Raw genomic sequence first — 22,324 nt, 5'->3', positions numbered from 1 at the left:
GCTATTTGCTTCTTGTTGAGTACGACGTATAGGTATGGTGACGAGTATCTATACGTTGGTGTCGAGCATGACCGTGAGTCTTAAATTGCAATTTATTTTATGTTCTTAAATAGTACTACGGATGCTTTAATTGATGATTCTCGACATTGAGCAAGGATTAAGTTTGTTTTCGTGAAAATTACTTAAGATTGAGTGTTGGTGTTAGCTGAGGTGAGCAGAAGTTGGGTTAAGATAGGTTATAGTTGTTTCTCCTTTGCCGGGACGTATTTACTTTTACTGTCGAATCCCTTGCCGAGACTCTTGGTATGGTTGTTGCTAAAGGTATATAAATATTATGTTGGATCGGGTTGCACGCCGCAACAATACTATATATGGAACGGGTTACACGCCGCAACAATGTTATGTTGGATCGGGTTGCACGCCGCAACAATGTTATGTTGGATCGGGTTGCATGCCGTAAAAATGTTATATTGGATCGGGTTGTACGCCGCAACAGTAATATAAATGGATCAGGTTGCACGCCGCAACAGTATTAAATGATAGGTTTCGGGTTGCGCGCCGCAACAGTATTATTATGGTTTTGTTGTAAATCATGAATTGTTCTCTCATATTTCTCTTAAGTTTCTGCTGGATTCGATATTTCCCCCGTAGCATGTACCCCTCCCATGTTAATTGTTTATTCCTATTTATTTTCCGTTGTATATTATATTACTGCATAGGTTTATTTGGAGTCTGGTCCTAGCCTCGTCACTATCTCGCCGGGGTTAGGCCAAACACTTACCAGCACATGAGGTCGGTTGTGATGATGCTACACTTTGCACTATGTGCTGATTCCGGAGCAGCTTTTGGACAGTAGCGCTTGGGGAACCTGCCTTCAGTCCAGCCAGAGATCCCGAGGTAGTCATGCAGGCGTTCGCAGGCCTGACGTTCTCTTCTACATTATTATGTACTTTGTTTTCATTAGATTTCGCGACAGATTGTATTTTTTCCAGTCATTTATTGTAGTAATCTTAGTCCGTCTGTGATATTGTAACACCGGATTCCGGGTAGAGATGTGTGTTGTCATTATCGTGGTCTTGGCTATTATATTAGATTAAGTCTTCCGCTTGATTTCATTTATCGTTAATATCTAAATGTTGGATATTTGTTAATTCAGATTGTTAAAAAGGGTTAAAAATGAAAGAGTTAGAAATTTTCTATGTTTAGTAGCTTGCCTAGCTTCTACGAGTAGGCGCCATCACGACTACGGAGGGTGAAAAATCCGGGTTGTGACAAAATACCTTGGAGTTCCACTCAGTACTAAGAGGATTTCTATGATACAATGTCAGCCACTACTGGAGAAAATAATAGGAAGAATTACCTCCTGGACTTCAAAGTATTTATCTTATGCAGGAAGGTTGCAGTGGATCAAAATAGTGTTGTTCTCTATCCAAATATACTGGTCGCAGATATTTGTAATTTCTAAGAAGATGATGAAGAAGATCGAAACAGTCTGTAGAACCTTTCTATGGACATGAAGAGTAGATGCTTAAAAAAAGGCTTTGTTATCATGGGACAAAGTGTGCTCTCTAAAGGCTGCTGGTGGATATAATGTACTGGATGTGCATACATGGAATAAAGCTGCAATTTGCAAACTACTATGGAATCTGTGTAAGAAGAAAGACAAATTGTAGGTTCAATGGATTCATTTGTATTATAGGAAAAAGCAAGAAGTGTGGGAAACCAATCCAAGCAATGCATCATGGATAGTTCAGAAAATCATTAAGGTAAGCAGCAGGGGTCAATATGAAGGAACCGACATAATGGAAATACTTCTCTGTCAAGAAATGGTATAAAAGCATGCGAGGACAATATCAAAAAGTATTATGGAAGAGATTAACGTGCAACAATTTAAGGGCTCCAAAGTGGATCTTTGTGCTGAATCTAGCTCTACAAAACAGACTCCTTAAAAGAAGTAGACTTCATGCGTGGGGAATTGCAAATGAAGTAAGCTTCCCCTTGTGTAATGAAGCAGATGAGACCATAAATCATTTGCTGTTTAAATGTAGAATTGCTGGAAGTATATGGAGCAAGCTGCTACATTGGCAAGGCATCGCAAGACTTTTGATGGAGTGGCAAAGGGAGGTACAATGGGCTGAAGACAAAGCAACAGGAAATAATGCAAATGCTCAAGTATATAGACTGACTTTGGCATGGGCAGTATACCATATATGGAATGAAAGAAAACACGAGAGTATTTCAAGAACAACAGAAGATAATGGAAGTGATAGTTAGACAAATCATAAGTTGCAAATAGGGGATCAAGAAACAATAAGATAGAGAAGAGAATGACATAAATGAATTTCTATCCTTGGTTTGATATTGAAGACTTGTAGTAGAAGTTGTGTGAAACTGAGAATGTCCAGTTTCAGATTTTGACATTGTACATATTTGCTATTGGTAAATAAAATCATTTAATTACCAAAAAAAATAATGATAATAAGAAGAAGAAGCTAAACTTAGGATGATGCAGGATCATAATATTTCTAAAGTTTTCTTTAAATTCGTAGTGGAAACAAGAAAATCATTGAAATACTTCGGTTTTCAAAGCTTGATTGCTCTAAATTAAAGAACATTCAATAACCTAACTCCTAAGTTTAAAAATGTAAAGTTTTAATTTAAAAGCATAGGAATTTAATTATAGCTTAAATGCATTGGGTAGAGATTACATCCATCCTCAAAACATTGCAGGATTAAAGGAAACTATTGTCATATTGCAAAATGGGTTTTTAATTTTAATAATCGTCAACGATCAAATAAGCGAAGAGTTTTCTATTAAAAATAAGAGAAATAAATATTTGTAGATAAGTTGTAACGGAATTAAAAAAAGAGACGAAGAGGAAGTGCGGACTGAAGAAAGGATATGATTAGCATTCGAGAACCCCATTCTGCCCGTGAAATAAGCTAATGATTCGTAGAAGAATTGCATTAAGCTTCTATTTTTAAGAATAGGTGAAATCAATATCCACACTAAAATTGAAAATCAAATACTTTGACTCTAATGGGTTGTTTGGTAGGATGCATTAGATAAAATAATGCATGCATTAGCTTTGTGTATTAATAATACATTGTTTGATACACATTTTGAACATATGCATTACTTATGCAAGCATTAGCTATACATCCCATTTGGTATTATCCTATGCATAACTAATGCATAGAAAACAATGGTATTAGCAATGCAATGAGTTTTATGCTTGATTAAAATATGCTAGTTAGTATATTAATGCAAGTTCAAAATAATCCAAATAGTGAGAAATAAAATTATATCCCTAGTAAATAAATAAATACTTAGCATATTTTCTTTTTTTATAAATAAATATTTAATTTTATTTTACAATATAGGTAGACAAATCAAATAATTTTTTGTAAACTTTTTCATATAAAAATATTTCTCAACATATATTTCTTTTAAAAAGTTAGAGTGTGAACTAGTTTTGAGGGCATTTTTGTAAACAAACAATTCTTTTAGAAATTGTGCAATGCTTTAATACATCGAACCAAATAATGGATAAGAAATATGTTAGCATAACTAATACCGACATAACTAATACACGCATAACTAATACCGGCATTACTAATACACCCTATTCAGCATTATTCTTATGCACCCTACCAAATGACTCGGCGTTGAAACTCGTTAAACCTTTTTGAGAAGAATGAGGTAACACCATAGTATCCGTCTATTTGATTTTTATGTGATGATGTTTCATTAATATAATAAATTAGTAACGTTAGACAGAATACCAAATGGTGACTGAAAAGAAATAAAAAATATCACATAAATTAAAGTGTGAATAGTTCAGTTGCCTTTCACTTTTAAAGTTTTATAAAACTAAAATAGTGCCAAATATTTTTAAAACATTTTAAAATAAGTATCATGCAATAGTGTAATAACGAATTTGTCACCCAAAAATAACAATGAAAAAGACAAAAATAAATAAATAGCAGCAGCAGGTGTGCAAATTGCAGGAAGAGTAATGCATAAACCGCCGAAAGTGGGACGAGCGGACAATATGAGGACACGTGTACAGCAACCTCCCGAGGTCCGGTCTTCCGTCTTCATCAATCAATTTTTCTTTTTCTTTTAACACACTATATATTTTCACTATTAGCCACTAAAAGTAATCAAGTCAATAAAAAGGAAGGACAAGGCTGAAAATGAAGACATGTGTTTAAGCAATCATTACTAAACCACGGTAAGAATCCTATGAATGAAATTATCATAAAGTTTCTGCCAACTAGTCTCTCTGTGTCACCTTTGCCCTTTATTACTATTTGTCTATAGACTATATGTATTAAAGGGCACTACATCAAGTTTTATTAACGACTATTTATGTATCTTGGTTATTCTAGGTAATCAATTTAACTGATAACTCAGACCAATGCTTCCTGTTAATAAATATATAATTGAAAAAATAACATCGTCTTGCACTATTAAGATAAATTTTCAAAACAGATTATCTTTAAAGCAACAAGAAAAGCCAGTTTCCTTATTACTTTTTGCTTTAATCTTTTGTTTTTAGCGGCTCTTTGAAAAGTCACACAAAACGCAGTTGGAACTTTGGAGCCAAAATTAAGAACTTAGGTTGGAGCAACAAATAATCAACTTAAACTTAACAAAAATGCAAATATAATATATCCAGTTTATCCACTTCATATAGTTTGGAGAAAAATACATAGAAGTAATATATTTTTCTGGCATAAAACTAGAGAGTAGGATATGCATATTTATCTGTTTTCTTTAATTGTTTGGATTGAGGTGAGCTATGAATGGATAGACAAAACTAGAAGGAAAAAAGTTCTTTAATGAGATAGTAACGTTACATTTAATTTCATTCTCCGACCTTAGCTGCCTCAGTTAGTAGGACAAAAAAGAACAAGGAGGATTCTTATATTTTCTGTTTATCCCAAAAAAAGCCAAAGAAAAAGAGTATTAACATATAGTAATACGTAAATAAACAAACATTAAGAAAAAAACATTTCCCAGTTGGCACATTCTTTTCCAGTGATAATCAGATATTATAATTAGAAACAGTAACTATAGTTCAAAATGAGTAGTAGTACTACTACTACTATAAAGTAAAGCATGCACATGTGGCCATAGTGTAATGAATAGGAGACATCACAACTGGGGCTCACCTCTTTCACTTTTCTCATAATTTTATCTTCTTTTCCCTCTGCGAAAAAGGCCCCTCACTCTCTCTCACACACACACACACACTTTACCATCTTCTACAGCAAAGCTGCTCAAAGGAATGTCCTCTTCTTCTTCTTCTTCTTCTTTTCTTTTTCTCTGAATCCATCTAAACTCATAAATAATTTCTACTCATTTGCATAAGCTAATTGAAATTCATACTGCAAAGAATTTGTGTTTTGATAAAGAAGGATACAAAATGGGTGGGGTAACGTCGTCTATGGCGGCGAAATTGGCTTTTTTTCCGCCGAGCCCACCATCCTACAGGATTATTACCGACCAAGTTACTGGTTTGTTACTGTTAGACACTTTTCCTCACCGTGAAAACGTCGACGTTTTGAAGCTGCCCACTCGCCGGGGAACGGAGATCGTCGCCCTTTACATTCGCTACCCAATGGCCACCTCAACTTTGCTTTACTCTCACGGTAACGCCGCTGATGTTGGTCAGATGTATGAGCTCTTCATCCAGCTTAGCATCCACCTTAAAGTCAATCTCATGGGGTATTTATTATTCTTTTTTTCTCTCTTCCCTTATTTCAAAATTACCTCTTTTTTGTAGAATTAAGGTTTTTTTTGATAGTTGTTACCTCTGAAGTTTTACAGTTTCGTGACTGTTTGTTCTCTGAAGAACGAATGTTACAGTAATTGCCCCTCTGGGAAATATCAAGATTGCATCTTTTTTCAGGAATTGAGATTTAATTCAGGAATGGAACCAGGGTTATCCATACATCCTTTTTGGTCTTTCTTATCATTTATTTTGAGGACTTAGTCTTATCAGCTTGAGTGATGTGGATTGTTGGCTGTTGAGGAGTAGTCAAACTTGGAAGACTTGATATTTGATTGAATCTTTTCCTATGTGATCTCATGCTTTAATATCATGATATATATCAAGTATAATCCTAATTCGTAAATGGTTCTTTGAGGTTTTTTAGATAGTCCCTACTATTTACCATTATTCCGCAAATGCATTTTCTTTCCCTCTTTCCCACTTATACATGTAGAATCTATTGTCTATTGGAGATTCTTTTGTTACTTCTGGATTTTTATGTTTGTGATAGTATTAGACTATTATATCTAAAGATTTCTAGTCCAGGATGGTAACCACGCTGGTGTTTGCGAAGATGACTTTAACGACCTGGGAAAAACCATGTGTTGGAGCTGAGCTGATGACTACATAAACCTAATGAAATAAAATTAGAGCTGAAAATGGACTTCAATTTCCCTCATTTATATATATACAAGGAAAGATGCGAGAAATACCAACTTTCATAACTGCAAAGAAAGCGTACAAAACATGGCGGTTGAATCTGATGCTAATTTCTCATGCGATGGTTTTAAGATCATTCATGAAGTCATATACAAGTACAACGTGTGTGGATAAACAGCTAGATACTGTGAAATCAATACTTTTTAGAACTAAGAAGATACACTGCCTTCATCTGCAGCTTGATCAAAGGTTGATCTCGTGTTCCATTTAGTTTTCTGAACAATTCAGGAGTTGGATAAGGGGCATTCCAGGTGTTGTGCCTTCTAAAACCTTGAAATTTGGTATTTGGAGATACAGGGGAATTTTCTTTGGCATGGGATGAAGATAAAGCTTTAGAGGAAAAGAATGAGTTTATATGAATTGGATGTACAGTTGGCATAGATCCTTTTTGCGCAAGAATTTTGATATTTTTGCTGAATAGATAAACTCAGAAGATTAAAAACTTAAAAGGGAAATAAGTTTCCAAAGGTTCTACCTTGGGTAGATAATTTTCCTATCTTCTTCTCTGCCAACTGAGAAAAATGTCTAGAATTGTCTTCTTTGAAGTAGTCTATACTTGAATAGAGTTCTCCTTTTGACAACTGGTGGAATGTTTGACTAGGAACTTAGATGGGAAAAGATGGTACGGATTAATTTTTGAAGAAGAAACAATAACTTTGACTAGGAACTTAGATGGGAAAAGTTGGTACTGTTTAATTTCTGAAGAAGAAACAATAAGTTCAAAAATAAACAAATAAATAAATAAATTCTGTGGTGGTTCTCTGCTTAGTTATGAGTGCTGTAAAATTTGGGGATCTCCTGAGATAGCTGTGGACAATTTTATTTTGATAACTTCAAATAGGAGTTTATGATTCAAGATGCACTTGAATCAGGATTTATCAATGGAGAGAAACAAGGACTGATTAAGTTTGAAGAAAAGAGTTTCCTTTCAGCATTTTTCTTGCTGTAGTAAGTTATGAATTTTGTGTGGCTTGGTTTGACTGCTTCAATTCTGCAATACTGAGTGGTTAGTGTAGATGTATTGCTAGCCATTGTAACCTATCCCCTACTAAAAGGTTGACAAGAAAGTTTGGTCCCCAACATATGCCAGCAAGGCTTGTATTTAATCTGCTCATTTTAGCTTTATAGTTCGATTTCCATTCTAGGAGATTTCATTTGATAAAATGCAGTATACTGAACTGCATTTATGAAAGACTTTCCCAAAAAAGCCCCTCTCGTGACATCACAAGCTTTTTGGTGGAATTTCCTTATGTGCCCAGCGCCCCTTACAAGCATGTTTCGATTGAGTGTAATTCTCCTTACATTTTCACATTATTTTTATGTATGTAAACTTAACTTCGTTAGTCTTGTGTCCTTTTTTAAAGAAATTTAGAAACCTTTATTAGTCTGGTCTTAGCTAAATTTAGCTCTAACTTAGCCCCCAGGGCCTAGCTCAAGTGGCAAAGGGTGGTGGATTTGTGTCTTAGGTCACAGGTTCAAGCCCCCACACCATGCAAAGCAAAGCCTGGTATTTGAGTGGAAAAGGGTAGAGGGGCGGACCCATTATCCACCGAGTTTCGAAGGCTGCGGTTGGTCCAAAGGATCGGCCCTAGACAGATTTCTCGGTCATCAAAAAAAAAATTTAGCTCTAACTTCTATCAATAAAAACAGTTTCAGTAAGTAGAACCTAGAGGCAGTGAAGATGCTTGATCAATATGGCTAGTTCACCATTCTAAACCATCTTTTCTGTTTGTAAGTTTCCCTGTTCAAGAATCTGGCATGTATTCCGTCTGAGTTCCTCATAGAATCTAGCACAAGTAAATAAGACTAATAGTTCTCTCCATTGATCTATCATTTAATTGGATGATAACTTGGATATATATCACCTCATTTTGTTTTGTGTTTTAAATGATCCAGATATGACTACTCTGGCTATGGACAGTCATCTGGCAAGGTAATTGGCAATAGAACTTTCTGGAATAATAAGGCTGATTATTTCATTAAGTGCTCAGGAGCATGATCCGAATTTGATCTCTAAATGCTTTATGCAGCCAAGTGAGCACAACACTTACGCAGATATTGAAGCTGCATACAAGTGTCTTGAAGAGAGCTATGGTGCAAAGCAGGAAGACATAATACTTTACGGGCAATCTGTTGGAAGTGGTCCCACCGTTGACCTGGCTGCTCGTTTGCCTCGATTAAGAGCAGTTATTTTGCATAGTCCCATTCTATCAGGTTTAAGGGTCATGTATCCAGTCAAACGCACATATTGGTTTGACATCTATAAGGTAAAATAGCTGTCAATTGATCTATTCAACTCTTTCAGATTCACCTTCTTGGGCCTGGTTAACTGTATTTTGTTTTTTATTTGTTATAAACAGTAGTATGTATGAAAAATCCACCATTGAACATGGTTTTCTTTTTTACCGTGCAGAATATCGACAAGATCCCATTGGTGAAATGTCCTGTCCTGGTCATTCATGTAAGTAATATCTCCTCATGTACACATCATATTTGTTTGAATCGCTCTTTAGTGTGGGCTTCTGTGCAATAGATGAGATTATATTGCTTCTTGAGTTAAATAACTGGCAAAATGTTGATATATAATGGAAAACACGCATGGCAAAATGTGGTTCTGCGCTGTGGAACATTATGGTAGTTTACTAGGGATATCTTGTTTAGCTCTCGGAGCAACTCTGCCCGAGCGACCATGCTTAACACATTCCTGAGGTAATCAAAACGGATTTGACACGAAACATAAATGTACACTGAGGTCAGTACATTACTAGAACTATGTGAAATGGTTCCTATTTTTCAACCCCGCCAAAAACCCCTCAGCAGTAGGGAAAAAAAATAGTTAACAGGCCACATTTCTTATGAAGTGAAACGTGTTTAAAGTTGAGCAGTTCAATCAATTAATTAACTAGACCAACCATTTGGGATTGGCTGTATGAATCATCTATGTCCGTTCTACTCTATTCAAGCGCATGTCATTTGCTTTGTCTACTCTATTGTCCCATTTTTCCCTCTGCATGTGTGTTACGCAAGTAGCTTTATTTAGTCATCTATAGCAATTAACTTTACCGTCTTCACATGAGTCTCTTCATGTTGTGCAGGGCACTTCTGATGAAGTTGTTGACTGCTCTCACGGGAAACAACTATGGGAGCTATGCCAGGAAAAATATGAACCATTATGGCTCAAAGGGGGAACACATTGTGACTTAGAACTATACCCCGAATACATCAGACATCTGAAGAAGTTTGTATCTACTGTTGAGAAACCTCCCTCTCAAAGAAACTTATCAAGAAAAAGTATAGACCGGCCTGAACAATCACGAAAGAGCACAGACTGTTTTGAAGGTCCAAGAAAAAGCACTGACCGGAGAGAGAAACCAAGGAAAAGCACAGATAAGCCCGAAAAATTGAAAAACTATGACTACAAGTTCAGTGAAGATAAAATTTCTAAGCTAAGGATGTCTTTTGATCAGGTAGAGAGGTCGAGGAGGAGTGTGGAATTTTTTGAGAAGCCTCGAAGAAGCATTGACCAGCAAATGGAAAAAGCGCGGAAAAGTGTGGACTGGCTAGATAGAATTAGAGCTGGTTGATTTTGTCAATGATATTGTAAATTTCATGATCACCTCCAAGTTATTGTGGGGGAGTATAATAGTGCAACAAGTTGACAATTAAATTATGGTTATCGGGTGTATGGGTGTGTTTTAGTTGTGACGTTCAACGGGTTTGTTTTAGTTAATGTTCAACGGAGCATAACTTTTTTTTTCTTTGTGCTTCTTTCTTCTGTTGTTAAAAGAACAAATGAGAAATATAGTTTGGCATCTCATTACAGTTGAGTTTGATTAAGCGGCATGCTTTTGGTTCTTGTTTCAACCATAAGAGACGGTCTTTTGTGTTGATCTTTCAAAGAGCTCCTCCCCCCCCCCCCCCCCCCAAAAAAAAAAAAACAATTTCTCAATTGTAAGCGTTAAGAGTAAAATTTTGTTTTTCACTTACACTAGCTAATTTGGTAACTTAGAGAAGTAACTTAAGGAACTGATTAAGTTGCGTTGGTGGAAAAACATTTACCTGAAGCAAAACATAAAATTTGTCTTCTTTGGCCCGGGTAGAAGTTGGGCGATTGCTTCTCCTCTGCCTTCATTTGTGTTGCGGGAAGTGATCTGCTTGCAGGTACTCAATAAAATAGTATCACAGGTCCGTTGTCGGAAAAAAAGGAGAGAGAAGTTGGGAGTGAAGGGTGAGTTGGGGGTTTTTTTTGGGGGGGGGGGGGGAGAGGGGGATGTTGCAGCCTTGCAGATACCATGCATCCCGGCACCTTTGCTGGACAGAGGTGGTACCATGTCACCATGTGTAGCTTCAAGTACATTAAAGAGGTTTTCCTTGCTGCTTTTTGGAATATTGCACGACTCAACCTGCAGAAATAAGGATTAGGACTTCAGCACAAGAATGTCTCAAATCATACATAACCTTTTGGAAATATATTAAACATGTGGAACTGCCCAGAATTTCTACAGTACGTCTTGGCTAGAAAAGAAGCAAGAACATCAATAGTCATGGCACGATTCAGATAAGAATGAATCTCTCTGTACCTTCTACCCTTTTGTACTAGCTGCTCTTCCTATTTTACCATATGTGTAAATACCCTCTCTTGCCACAATGACTATAACATGATTAACGTTTCTGATATTCTCACTGAAGTATATGTTAGACTATAAATGAAGAACACATTCCCCAAACCATTAAGTGTTTGAAAAACCATTTTCTAATCGTTCTCGTCTTTACGTAAAGAACTTGTGGTCATCTCAAGGTAATATTCTTCTTCAATATGATACAAGAGCAGATTGTTGTCCTCATAGCTAATATGTTGTCCTCTTTCGAGTATTTCCATTTAATCTATCTGATGAAATAAGAAATATGGCTGTCTAGGTAGTCTAAAACTTGTAATGGGATTATGCTTCTGCACAATCTAGTTGGTCATTTAGTTCGTTCATTTGTTTTATGCTTTCATAAGATGATATAGTTCTATTCACTTAAGCGCATAATCTGTGTTGCGACTTTGTCAATTTATTCTACACAATTTAGGAAGCAGCAGTCAATGGCGTCTAAGGGGACGTTGTCAAATTTGCCACCACCTCCCCAAGAAATCCCCCCAAATGTGGTTCCCATACAAGTTGAACCAGGGAAAGGTTGCGGATCACTTAGCGAGAGATTAAGGCCAAATTTTAACCAGATGAATGGACCTCGTCCAGGGGTCAAGGGAAAGAAGATACATCTGCTGACAAATCATTTTAGAGTATGCTTTCAAGGTGGCACAAGCCACCTACATTCATACAGTGTAAGTTCATTTTATCTTGGTTTGATTAGTACATGGAAATTTGCAGAGCTAAAATATGGCTCTTTTAACTTGTGAAAGGTTAATGTCCACTACGAAAATGGGGACCCTGTCACCCGAAGGAATTTGATTAGAAAAGTGATTCAAAAACTCTGGGAGATATACAGCTTAGAGTTAGGAGAGCAAGCATTTGCTACTGACGGGCAACAGAGCCTTTTCACCGCCTGTCCTCTACCAAAGAAGAAGCTAGAGTTCACAGTTGTGCTTGATGTTGCAACATCGAAAAGGTAATATAAAGGCTTTAAGCATTTCATTCAATCATCAAATGGGTAATAATTCATCTAGCATCATTTTTTTCTTTTGGTCTTTTGGGCTGGCTGGCTTTGTCTTTAGCAGTAAGACAGATGGCAGCCTTAGTGGCAATGGAGACTTCAGCGAGGGTGATCAAAAGAGGCAGAAGATCATATCCGGATTCAAGACTTTCAAAGTACAGATAACCTTTGTTTCCGTCATCCCCTTTCAGTCCATGCTTGATGCACCAAATGGAGTAAAATCAGGAAATAATGAAGTTCTGAGAGCATTAGACACCATTTTGCAACATTCTAATGCAAAGAGGTGCATAATAATCCACCAAAAGCTAGTTATTTCTAGCCAAAAAAATCAATCTTGACTTTTTATTTTCCCCATTTTTTGTCCTCGACAGAAATTGCCTTTTGCTTCGCCAATCGTACTTCTCCAACGAGATAAGGAACTTCATGGACTTGACTGGTGGTATCCTTGGATTAAGAGGTTTCCACTCGAGTTTCCAATCTGTTCAAGGTGGATTATTTTTTAATCTTGGTAAGTTAATGTACTTTCCCTTGTATTCCTTTCTAACCATTTCTAGCAGTTTTAGTGATGCTTCTAACTTAACTTGGACAGATGTATCTACTACAACAATTATACAACTAGGTCCACTTGTTAACTTTCTAATGGCCAACCAAAATGTGGATAATCCCTTCAAAATCGACTGGACTAAGGTTACATCAACTTTCAACATCTCTCCTGGATTTTGCTGAAATTATGTGTTTAATTCTACTTTCTACCACTGCAGGCAACGGGAATCTTAAAAAATCTCAGAATTAAGCTAGCACACTCCAATAGAGAACACAAAATCACTGGACTTAGTGACAGGCTTTGCAAAGAGTTGAAGTAAACCCTTCAGCTTCTAAATTTTTTCCTTAATTTGTTCTCGTTTTTCATTCCAGTAATTTGTTTCTCTTTCCATTATGCTGTTTATTAAACAGGTTTCTTCTGAGACTGAAGGGATCCCATGATCAAAATGACAATGTCCAGACTGTTGAGGTGACAGTTTATGATTATTTTATTAGGAGACGTGGAATAGAGCTCAGTTATTCATCAAACTTGCCATGCATCAACGTGGGGAGTCAGCATCGTCCCCAGTTCATTCCTATTGAGGTAGTAGTTTTTATTTGCTTCTGTTTTTTCTTGTTATCCCAGTTCTTAATGTAATTTCTTGGATATTCCATTAGCTCTGCTCTTTGGTATCCTTACAACGATACAAAGAGGAATTATCCATACACCAACGATCCTTGCTACTGAAGAAGTTGCGCCAAAAACCGATGGAAATCATCAACGATCTTAATGAGGTAGCTTCACACCCCTTTACTCTTTTAAACAACAACAACAACAAACCCAGTTTGATCCCAACATGTGGGGTCTGGGGAGGGTAGTCTGTACGCAGACCTTACACCCCTTTACTCTTTTGACAATCTATATTTTCAGACTTGAGGCATAATGCCGAAAATTATTTCTGCTTTACTAGGAACTTAAAACCAACAATTATGACACAGACCCCATGCTACGAGCTTGTGGGATCTCAATTAATAAATCATTTACTCAAGTAGGAGGACGTATTTTATCTCCACCACTGGTAGGATCTTAGTTTAATATCTAAATTCCTTTTCTTTTCTTTTTTTAAATTATTGTTATAATTATAACTTGAAATCGGATGGCTCATACTTCCAAGTTGCTCAATTTCAGTTGAGGGTGGGAAACAAGGTAGATCTTGTTCCTAAAAGGTCTCGCTGGAATTTTAATGACAAGGTGATTCACATTATTTTATCTAATATCTATATGTTCTGATTGGGAAGGACATCATTAACCTCTCATGCAGAAGTTTGCAGAGCCAAAAGGAATTGAATTCTGGGTTGTGGTTAACTTCTCTACTGGCTTTGACATTCGTTCTTCATACACCGAGCTGGCAAAATTGGGTGCAATGGAGGGAATGGTGATATGAATGACTTCTACAAGATATTTGACACATGCAAAGCTTTCTAGTTATTCACTGAATAGCATATAAATTTGTCTTTGTTGCAGCACATTCGTCCCCCAGCATTTGTTTTTGAAGAGAATCCTAAGCATAAAAAGAAACCGGGCTCTGTTCGAGTGGACCTGATGTTTGAACAAATAATTTCAAAATTTCGCAAGGATCCTCCTCGATTCATTCTCTGCTTTCTTCCTACGAAGTTTTCTTGTTTATATGGTTGTAGAAATGTATCCATTCAGATCTACAATTTTTACTTTATTGGTTACTTGAGTGACTCAATTTACTGTTTTGACTGTCTTAGGTCCGTGGAAGAAAAAGTGCCTTATGGACTTTGGAATACGTAACCAATGCATTGCAATGAACAGAGTTGACGAAGCTTATCTTGCTAATGTTATCTTAAAAATGAATGCAAGAGTAGGGGATACATAATACATACTTGGATACCTTTCCCTGATTTGCATATGTTTTTTTATTGTTTTTAAATTCTAATTTGTGGTTTTCTTGCAGCTTGGTGGTATAAATTTTATGCTATCAGCTGAAGTTTCACAGACCATACCCTTGGTTTCTAAAGTTCCTACATTGATCTTAGGCATGGATGTTAGACATGCTGCTTCTGCACGGTCAGATTTACCCTCCGTTGCTGCAGTAAGTCCTATTCTTGTAACATTCGCAAGTAGCCATCCTTCATTTTATAACTTCTATGGCTGAATGTTTTTGCACAGTAAAGCTTGCTGTGATTTGATAGTAATCTCCCTATTTTTGTGCATTAGGTGGTTGGTTCTAGACAGTGGCCAATGATTTCTTGTTATGCAGCATCTATTCGTGTCCAACCTCCTAAGACTGAAACTATACATTCACTCTTTAAACCACTTTCAGAAGGGGAGGATACAGGCATAATCAGGTAGTGATTCCTTCCTATACCTTCAATAATCCTTCATCCCATTTTTGGTTTGCTTGGACAGAAAAACATATAGGACACGAACGATGATGAAGTTGGGATTCATATCAGGAGTTTGGTATAGGTCGTCTGAAGCATCTTAGGCTAAATATTTTTGTTTGTACTAGGGAGCTGCTGATGGATTTTTATGCAAGCTCAGGGAAGAGGAAGCCCGCTCAGATTATTATATTCAGGTCCAAAATCTTGAATTGATGTCTCTACGTCCTGACTTTAAAATTATCATCTGCATCCCCAACTATTTCTTCATTGCTGATTATGCCATTTCCCGATTGCTGATACAAGGCATTTTACTGTGGATCCTCATATGGTCCATCATAACAATATTATTATTTTCTCGCTCATTATCAGAATGAGTATTGTCTTGAGATTGCATTCTTGTTTGCCTATGTATAGTCCTTGAAAACCTCAAGGAGATGGGGGCTAATTAGGATTTTACTCACATATATGAACGTCAAAAGACTTGTAAAAGGTTTTGCTAATGCAAATTTTTCAGGCAAGGTTTATGTGAAAGTCAATTCAAGCAAATTATTAACGAAGTGGAGGAAATTATTAAGGTTTGCACTGTTATCCGTTATGATCAAGGCATATTTAAATTCTGCCATGTTGCTCGCGATTCTTATTTCACTTTATGGACCACTATAGGCCTGTAAGTTCCTGGATGAGACTTGGTCTCCTAAGTTCACTCTAATTATTGCACAAAGAAGACACCACACAAAGTTGTTCCAACCTGATTCCAGTGAAAATATTCCTCCTGGTGAGCTTTCAAACCCCTACAACTTTAAGTATTAGTGAAAACACCAGCATAATATAAATACATTTGAATACTTTTCTAATGGCAGGCACAGTCGTCGATACTAAAATTTGTCACCCGCTGTATAACAACAACTTCTACATGTGTGCAAATGCAGCAAGAGTTGTGAGTATTTTACTAGCAAATTAACGTTTTTTGATGAAAAATCTGAAGCAACGCTTTGTCACTTACATAGAATGTTCAGTAAGGTTTAATATAGCTGTGTTGTCACTAGCATACCTGTATTCACTATATAATGTAAAAAACATAATCCAAATTTCAGGGGACTAGCAGGCCTAGTCACTACTTTGTTTTGCTGGATGAGATTGGCTTCTCGTCGGATGATGCACAAGAACTAGTCCATTGTTTATGCTACGTGTAAGTTCGTAGTTCTTATGCCTGAGTTTTACCCATTGTTTGAACTACTCTGATCTTTTCTATTTTGCCTAAACATTTTAGGTCTCAGAGATGCACCAGTGCTATATATGAAGGTAAGGACTAGTTATCAATGCAGTAGCCTGAGTAAAATGGATTGCTACTCATTTTTTTCTCTCTTGATTCTGAATGACTTAAGCAGAACCAGTAATAGGAAATAATTCACCAAATAAGTTGTCATTCTTTGGTCTTTACAGTGGCTCCGATTCGTTATGCTCGTTTGGCTGCGGCTCAGATGTTAGAAATTGTGAAGTCTGAGGGGCCTCAACTGCCGAAGTTGCACAAAAATATCAGGGACACAATGTTCTTCTGCTGATCTGTTGTACCACAATCTGTTAAAATGTGCAGATTCTTTGTGTTAAAGGCATTGGGAATTTGGGATTACAATAGAAATCTTTCTCTGAACAAATTAAACCTCAGATTGGGTTTATTGCTATATCAGTATAGACATTAGGACAACTTTATATTTACTGCAGCACTTTGTTTTCTTTTAAGAGGATCTAGGGGTGGCAAAATGGTTCAAAGAAAACAGTTAACCACCCATATTATCCATTAAAAAATGGGTTGCATAATGAACTATTTAAAAACGGGTCAAACATGGATAAGAACCATATTATCCATTTAGAAAATGGGTAACCAATGGGTCTAACTTTTACATTTGTAAAGTCTCAAATTGGGGGTTCCTCAAATTAGGGAGACTAAGAATTCTCCCAAAAGTGATCATATATAACAAGTCATAGATAATATGGTTACTCATATTATCCGCCGGTTAACCCGTTTTTATCGGTATTAAATATGGGTCGGACCGGATAATTTATCCGTTTTTTCATTACCCGTTTTTAACCCGAACCATATCCGATCCGATCCGCCTGTTTGTCACTCCTAATAGGATCAAAGAGATTATCTTATTATGATACGATTAACTACTTTAAATATTAGAACACCTTTACAGCAATGGCAACTTATTTTTCTTGTATTTTCAATGCAAGTGTTATACTCTACCATGAATCATATCTTGTGGTGAAAGTAAAAAGTATGGACACAATGGGAAGAAAGAAAAACATTGTCCGTAAAGTATTTACCACAATGAATTTCTTTTCGGGAATCATGGTGGGAAGACGTTAATTTTGAATTACCGCACTCTTATTTATAACAACAACAAGCGCGTGCGCTTCAATCTCAAATAAGTGGGGCTGACTATATAAATTTTTAATGATCACGTTTCTCCATTTTAAGCTACTCTTATTTAAGAAATTATATATACACATTCAGTTTTTACCCCAAATCATATAAGTTTAACATAATTAAATGGTAATTGAAATGAGGTGAGAGACATAATAATTAACCATGATTAGGTAATAAAAGTCTATGTAAATCTTTTCCATTGGTCTATTGGTCACAAAGTTGCTATTTCACCTTTTGTCCACCCTTCCATGTACTTGACCATTAGTCCATTACTAATGTCATAATAAGATCTTTTCTGATACTAGCCAAAACAGTTACTAGTACTTTATTTGTTTCAAAATGTTTAGCCTCATTTTCTAGATTTTTCAAATGTTGTCATCTTTTTCCTATAGAAAGTTTTAGTAAATTTTAATAGTACAAAAAGTTTTACTTATTATAGACAAAAATGGTAGTATTATTTAATTTCTTTTTAAAAAAAGTCAAATATGATGACAAAGTAACACTCATAATCAACTACTACTACATTTCTTAATAATCATGTAAAACAAAAGTCAAAAGGCAAATTAAGTGGGAGAATTTTTAAATTTTCCAACCAAAGAAAAGGATAATTCTTTTCCACTTTTTCCTTTTTGAGTTTATCATGTATCACGTGGGATTGGATCGAAACGTAAAAATAATCATAAAACGTATAATATCGGGGGTGTTATGATGAATATCACATTATGGTGGATGTCTACTCTTCTTCCATGATCTTTAGCTAAAATGCTTAATGACATATTCAATGACATAATTTGTATGTTCAATGACATATTCCATGACATATTTTCTTCACTTTTTATGCCTATATAAAGGCCTTGTAATAGATAGGAAAAATACACAATTGAAGAAGAAATAAGAATCTCTCTTCCTCTCTTTCTCTCTATATCTCTTAGTTTGTTTTTGCTTGTTCTATATTGTTATTTTGGGTTATATTTCATAACACGTTATCAGCACGAAGCTCTAATTTTATTCTTAACTCCAGCTAAGTTGAGCCATATTTTATTGAGGTATGTATCATTATAATCATTTTATTTATGGCAGTACATATATCATATGCTTAATTCTTACAACCTAAATTTTTCTTTGCAATTTTTGATAATTTACATCATTCATGTTGTTGTTCCCTTTTTCATATTTTTGTTTATCATGTTGTTTTTCACACCTGACACAATACCATTAAAAAAAATGTATGCATATGTATGTAGTGTATACATTATCTAGTCACTGCAACTAATAAAACGTTAAATTCTATATATATATATATATATATATATATATATATATATATATATATATATATCAATAATATAAAGTGAAATGAAATAATATATAGTTTCTATTTTATGGCATGAATAAAATGAAATAGTAGATTGCTAACATGATATAGCTTTATTTTCATTTGTTTTACCTTAATCGATTTGTTTCATTAATTGTTTATTATTATAATTATTTCTCTAACTTATTCATCTTTTATGATAGTTTTCACTATGTCAAATTTATCAAAACTTGAATTTGTGGCACTTGACATCACCGGGAAGAACTATTTATCATGAGTCCTTGATGCTGAAATTCACCTCGACGCTAAAGGTCTTGGAAATACGATTATACAAGGAAATGAAGCATCAAATCAGGATAAAGCGAAAGCCATGATTTTCCTTCGCCATCATTTACATGAAGGGTTAAAAACTGAATATTTAACAGTAAAAGATCCACTTGAATTATGGATTAATTTGAAGGATCGATATGACCACCTAAAACTTACGGTATTACCAAAAGCTCGGTATGAGTGGATACATTTAAGGTTGCAAGACTTTAAAACTGTAAGTGAGTATAATTCTGCTATCTTTAAAGTAAGTTCTCTATTAAAATTATGTGGAGACACTATCACAGATGAGGACTTATTGGAAAAAACATTTTCTACTTTTCACGCTTCAAATGTGGTGCTACAACAACAATACCGTGAAAAAGGTTTTAAGAAATATTCTGAGTTAATCACATGCCTACTTGTGGCTGAGCAGAATAATACTCTATTAATGAAAAATCATGAAGCCCGTCCTACTGGGTCAGCTCCATTTCCGGAAGTGAATGCTATAGCAACATATGATAAGTTTGAAAGAAAACAAAATAATTACCGTGGTCGTGGACATGGTCATAAACGTGGACGTGGCAGGGGCGAAACAATTATCGTCATTATGGTGGAAATAAATTGGAGAACAATAAGGGTTCTCAAATTAATCATTCAAAAGGTAAAGCTAGTATGTGTCACCGATGTGGTATGAGAGGTCATTGGGCGCGCATTTGTTCGTACGCCAGAACATTTTGTCAAACTTTATCAAGCCTCCCTCAAGAAAAAAGAAAATAATGTGGAGGCACACTTGACCTTTCAAAATAATAATGATGAAGCAGGTCCCTCAAATAAATATGATTCTAAGGCACATCCTGCATATAAAGATGATGATTTTGAAGGCCTAACAAATATTACTCATTTAGAAATTGGAGACTTCTTTGAGGATATTGACTGAAGAATGAATCATCTTACTGGGGAATGAAGTTATAAAAGTTGTTATGTTTATGTTTGCAACTAGTTTATTTTTTCTTGAGTGTATTTTCCTAATGCATCATGTATTGCTAGTTTCTATATTTCTAATGTATTTCTTAATGTTTTTTTTGCTTGTCTTTCATATTTCTTATGATGTATTATTTGTCTTTTTTATGAAGAATATGAAAATTCCACAGTCTTCAGTTGGACTCAAGATTAATAAAGATGATATATGTCTTCTGGATAGTGCTACAACACACACTATTTTAAAAGATAAGAGATATTTCTCTTATTTGGTAATGAAAGAAGCGAATGTTAATACAATATCCGGTAGTACAAGATTAATTGAAGGTTCTGGAAGAGCCAATTTATTACTACCAGGAGGAACAAATTTGGCTATTGATGAAGCACTATATTGTAGTAAATCTCAAAGAAACTTATTAAGTTTCAAAGATATTCGCCAAAATGGCTATCATATTGAGACTACAAATGATGAAAAGATTGAATATCTTTATATTACTACAATAACGTCCGGTAAGAAATATGTGCTTGAAATGTTACCCGCTTTTTCCTCCGGCTTATACTACACAAGTATTAGCAGGATTGAAACACATGCCGTAGTAAACAAGAAGTTTACTAATCAAGATAATTTTATTATTTGGCATGACCGGTTGGGCCATCCTGGTTCTAATATGATGCGTAAAATAATTGAGAATTCACATGGACATGCAATGAAGAATCAGAAAATTCTTCAATTTAAGGAATTCTCTTGTGCTGCATGTTCTCAAGGAAAATTAATTATTAGACCATCAACTATTAAAGTTAGGATGGGAATCCCCTGCATTTCTGGAACGTATACAAGGTGATATATGTGGGCCCATTCACCCTCCATGTGGACCATTCAAATATTATATGGTTTTGATAGATGCATCTACAAGATGGTCACATGTGTGCTTACTATCAACTCGCAATATGGCATTTGCGAGATTGTTGGCTCAAATAATAAAGCTAAGAGCACAGTTTCCAGATTATGCAATTAAGACAATCCGTCTTGATAATGCTGGTGAGTTTACATTCCAAGCCTTTAATGATTATTGTATTTCAACTGGGATAACCATTGAGCATCCGGTTGCTCATGTTCATACACAAAATGGTCTAGCAGAATCATTGATCAAACGCCTCCAATTAATTGCTAGACCAATGCTTATGAGAACAAAACTTCCCATTTCAGTATGGGGTCATGCTATTTTGCACGCAGCATCACTTGTGCGGATAAGGCCCACAAGTTATCATAAAGTCTCCCCATTGCAATTGGCTTTTGGTCAGGAGCCAAATATTTCCCATCTTAGGATCTTTGGTTGTGCGATATATGTTCCAATTGCTCCACCACAACGCACAAAGATGGGTCCTCAAAGAAGGTTGGGGATATATGTTGGATATGAATCTCCTTCAATTATAAAATATCTAGAGCCGATGACTGGAGATTTATTTACGGCAAGATTTTCTGATTGTCATTTTGATGAATCAGTATATCCAACATTAGGGGGAGAAAATAAGCAGCTGAAAAAGAATATAGATTGGAATGCATTATCACTGTCTCATTTAGATACTCGAACAAATCAATGTGAACAAGAGGTTCAAAAGATTATTCATTTGCAAAATATTGCAAATCAATTGCCAGATGCATTCACTGACCTACCAAGGGTGACCAAGTCACATATTCCAGCTGCTAATGCACCAATTCGAGTTGATATCCCGGCAGGACAATTAATTAAAGCAAATGAGTCTAAGCCATGCTTGAAACGTGGTAGACCAATCGGTTCTAAAGATAAAAATCCTCGAAGAAGAAAAGGAGCAAATGATCAAAGTGAACATAACACGGAGGTAGTGGCTCAAGAAGAGCCCCAAGACGTAACAAATGATAAGACCTTAGGGGAGGTCCAGGTACCTGAAAATAATGAAAATGAAGAGATATCAATAAGTTACGTCTCAACCGGGAAAAGATGGAACCGAAATAATGTTGTTATCGATAACATTTTTGCTTATAATGTTGCTGTTGAAATAATGCAACAAGATGAGGATCTTGAACCAAAATCTGTCAATGAATGTAGACAGAGAAATGATTGGCCAAAATGGAAAGACGCTATCCAGGCAGAGTTAACTTCACTTGGAAAACGTGAAGTCTTCGGACCCATAGTTCGAACACCTGAAGGCATAAAGCCA

The 22,324-nt window shown here is 35.7% G+C and overlaps 2 protein-coding genes across 5 annotated transcripts; both read left to right on the top strand.

Moving 5' to 3' along the window:
• The first annotated feature begins 5,181 nt into the window (after nucleotides 1–5,181).
• On the top strand, nucleotides 5,182–10,340 carry LOC104215056 (uncharacterized). Its single transcript, XM_009764799.2, has 5 exons — nucleotides 5,182–5,737; nucleotides 8,400–8,436; nucleotides 8,534–8,770; nucleotides 8,917–8,964; nucleotides 9,599–10,340. Exons 1-5 carry the CDS (start codon nucleotides 5,436–5,438, stop codon nucleotides 10,085–10,087), a joined length of 1,113 nt encoding a protein of 370 aa, XP_009763101.1. The 5' UTR covers nucleotides 5,182–5,435; the 3' UTR covers nucleotides 10,088–10,340.
• Nucleotides 10,341–10,776: 436 nt separating this feature from the next.
• LOC104215054 (protein argonaute 4B-like) lies at nucleotides 10,777–16,797 on the top strand. 4 transcript variants are annotated; one of them, XM_070171171.1, is made up of 23 exons: nucleotides 10,777–11,301; nucleotides 11,577–11,829; nucleotides 11,908–12,113; nucleotides 12,220–12,441; nucleotides 12,530–12,666; nucleotides 12,748–12,845; nucleotides 12,920–13,017; nucleotides 13,113–13,284; nucleotides 13,359–13,475; nucleotides 13,652–13,759; nucleotides 13,870–13,932; nucleotides 14,003–14,116; nucleotides 14,206–14,371; nucleotides 14,457–14,569; nucleotides 14,663–14,800; nucleotides 14,926–15,056; nucleotides 15,221–15,286; nucleotides 15,607–15,667; nucleotides 15,756–15,867; nucleotides 15,953–16,029; nucleotides 16,187–16,281; nucleotides 16,363–16,394; nucleotides 16,536–16,797. In XM_070171171.1, exons 2-23 carry the CDS (start codon nucleotides 11,590–11,592, stop codon nucleotides 16,652–16,654), a joined length of 2,685 nt encoding a protein of 894 aa, XP_070027272.1. In that variant the 5' UTR covers nucleotides 10,777–11,301; nucleotides 11,577–11,589; the 3' UTR covers nucleotides 16,655–16,797. The 4 variants fall into 4 exon arrangements, with proteins under 4 accessions (XP_070027272.1, XP_009763095.1, XP_070027273.1 ...); XM_009764793.2 differs by having other exon boundaries at nucleotides 10,777–11,829; nucleotides 12,223–12,441; XM_070171172.1 differs by lacking the exon at nucleotides 13,652–13,759 and having other exon boundaries at nucleotides 10,777–11,829.
• Nucleotides 16,798–22,324: the final 5,527 nt, after the last annotated feature.

This window comes from Nicotiana sylvestris, chromosome 3 (genome assembly GCF_000393655.2).
Source record: "Nicotiana sylvestris chromosome 3, ASM39365v2, whole genome shotgun sequence".
In the NCBI taxonomy this organism is placed as follows: domain Eukaryota; kingdom Viridiplantae; phylum Streptophyta; class Magnoliopsida; order Solanales; family Solanaceae; genus Nicotiana; species Nicotiana sylvestris.
The sequence above is the reverse complement of the archived record's forward strand: the minus strand, read 5'-3'. Positions and strand labels throughout refer to the sequence as shown.

Bases quoted from the DNA above. Each gene is read 5' to 3' on its own strand.
- LOC104215056 (XM_009764799.2), top strand. From the start codon at position 5,436: ATGGGTGGGGTAACGTCGTCTATGGCGGCGAAATTGGCTTTTTTTCCG. The intron at 8,437-8,533 runs GTAATTGGCAAT...TGCTTTATGCAG, and splicing joins ATGGACAGTCATCTGGCAAG to CCAAGTGAGCACAACACTTA. The intron at 8,771-8,916 runs GTAAAATAGCTG...TTTACCGTGCAG, and splicing joins ATTGGTTTGACATCTATAAG to AATATCGACAAGATCCCATT.
- LOC104215054 (XM_070171171.1), top strand. From the start codon at position 11,590: ATGGCGTCTAAGGGGACGTTGTCAAATTTGCCACCACCTCCCCAAGAA. The intron at 13,018-13,112 runs GTAAACCCTTCA...TTTATTAAACAG, and splicing joins AGGCTTTGCAAAGAGTTGAA to GTTTCTTCTGAGACTGAAGG. The intron at 15,868-15,952 runs GTGAGCTTTCAA...TTCTAATGGCAG, and splicing joins CAGTGAAAATATTCCTCCTG to GCACAGTCGTCGATACTAAA.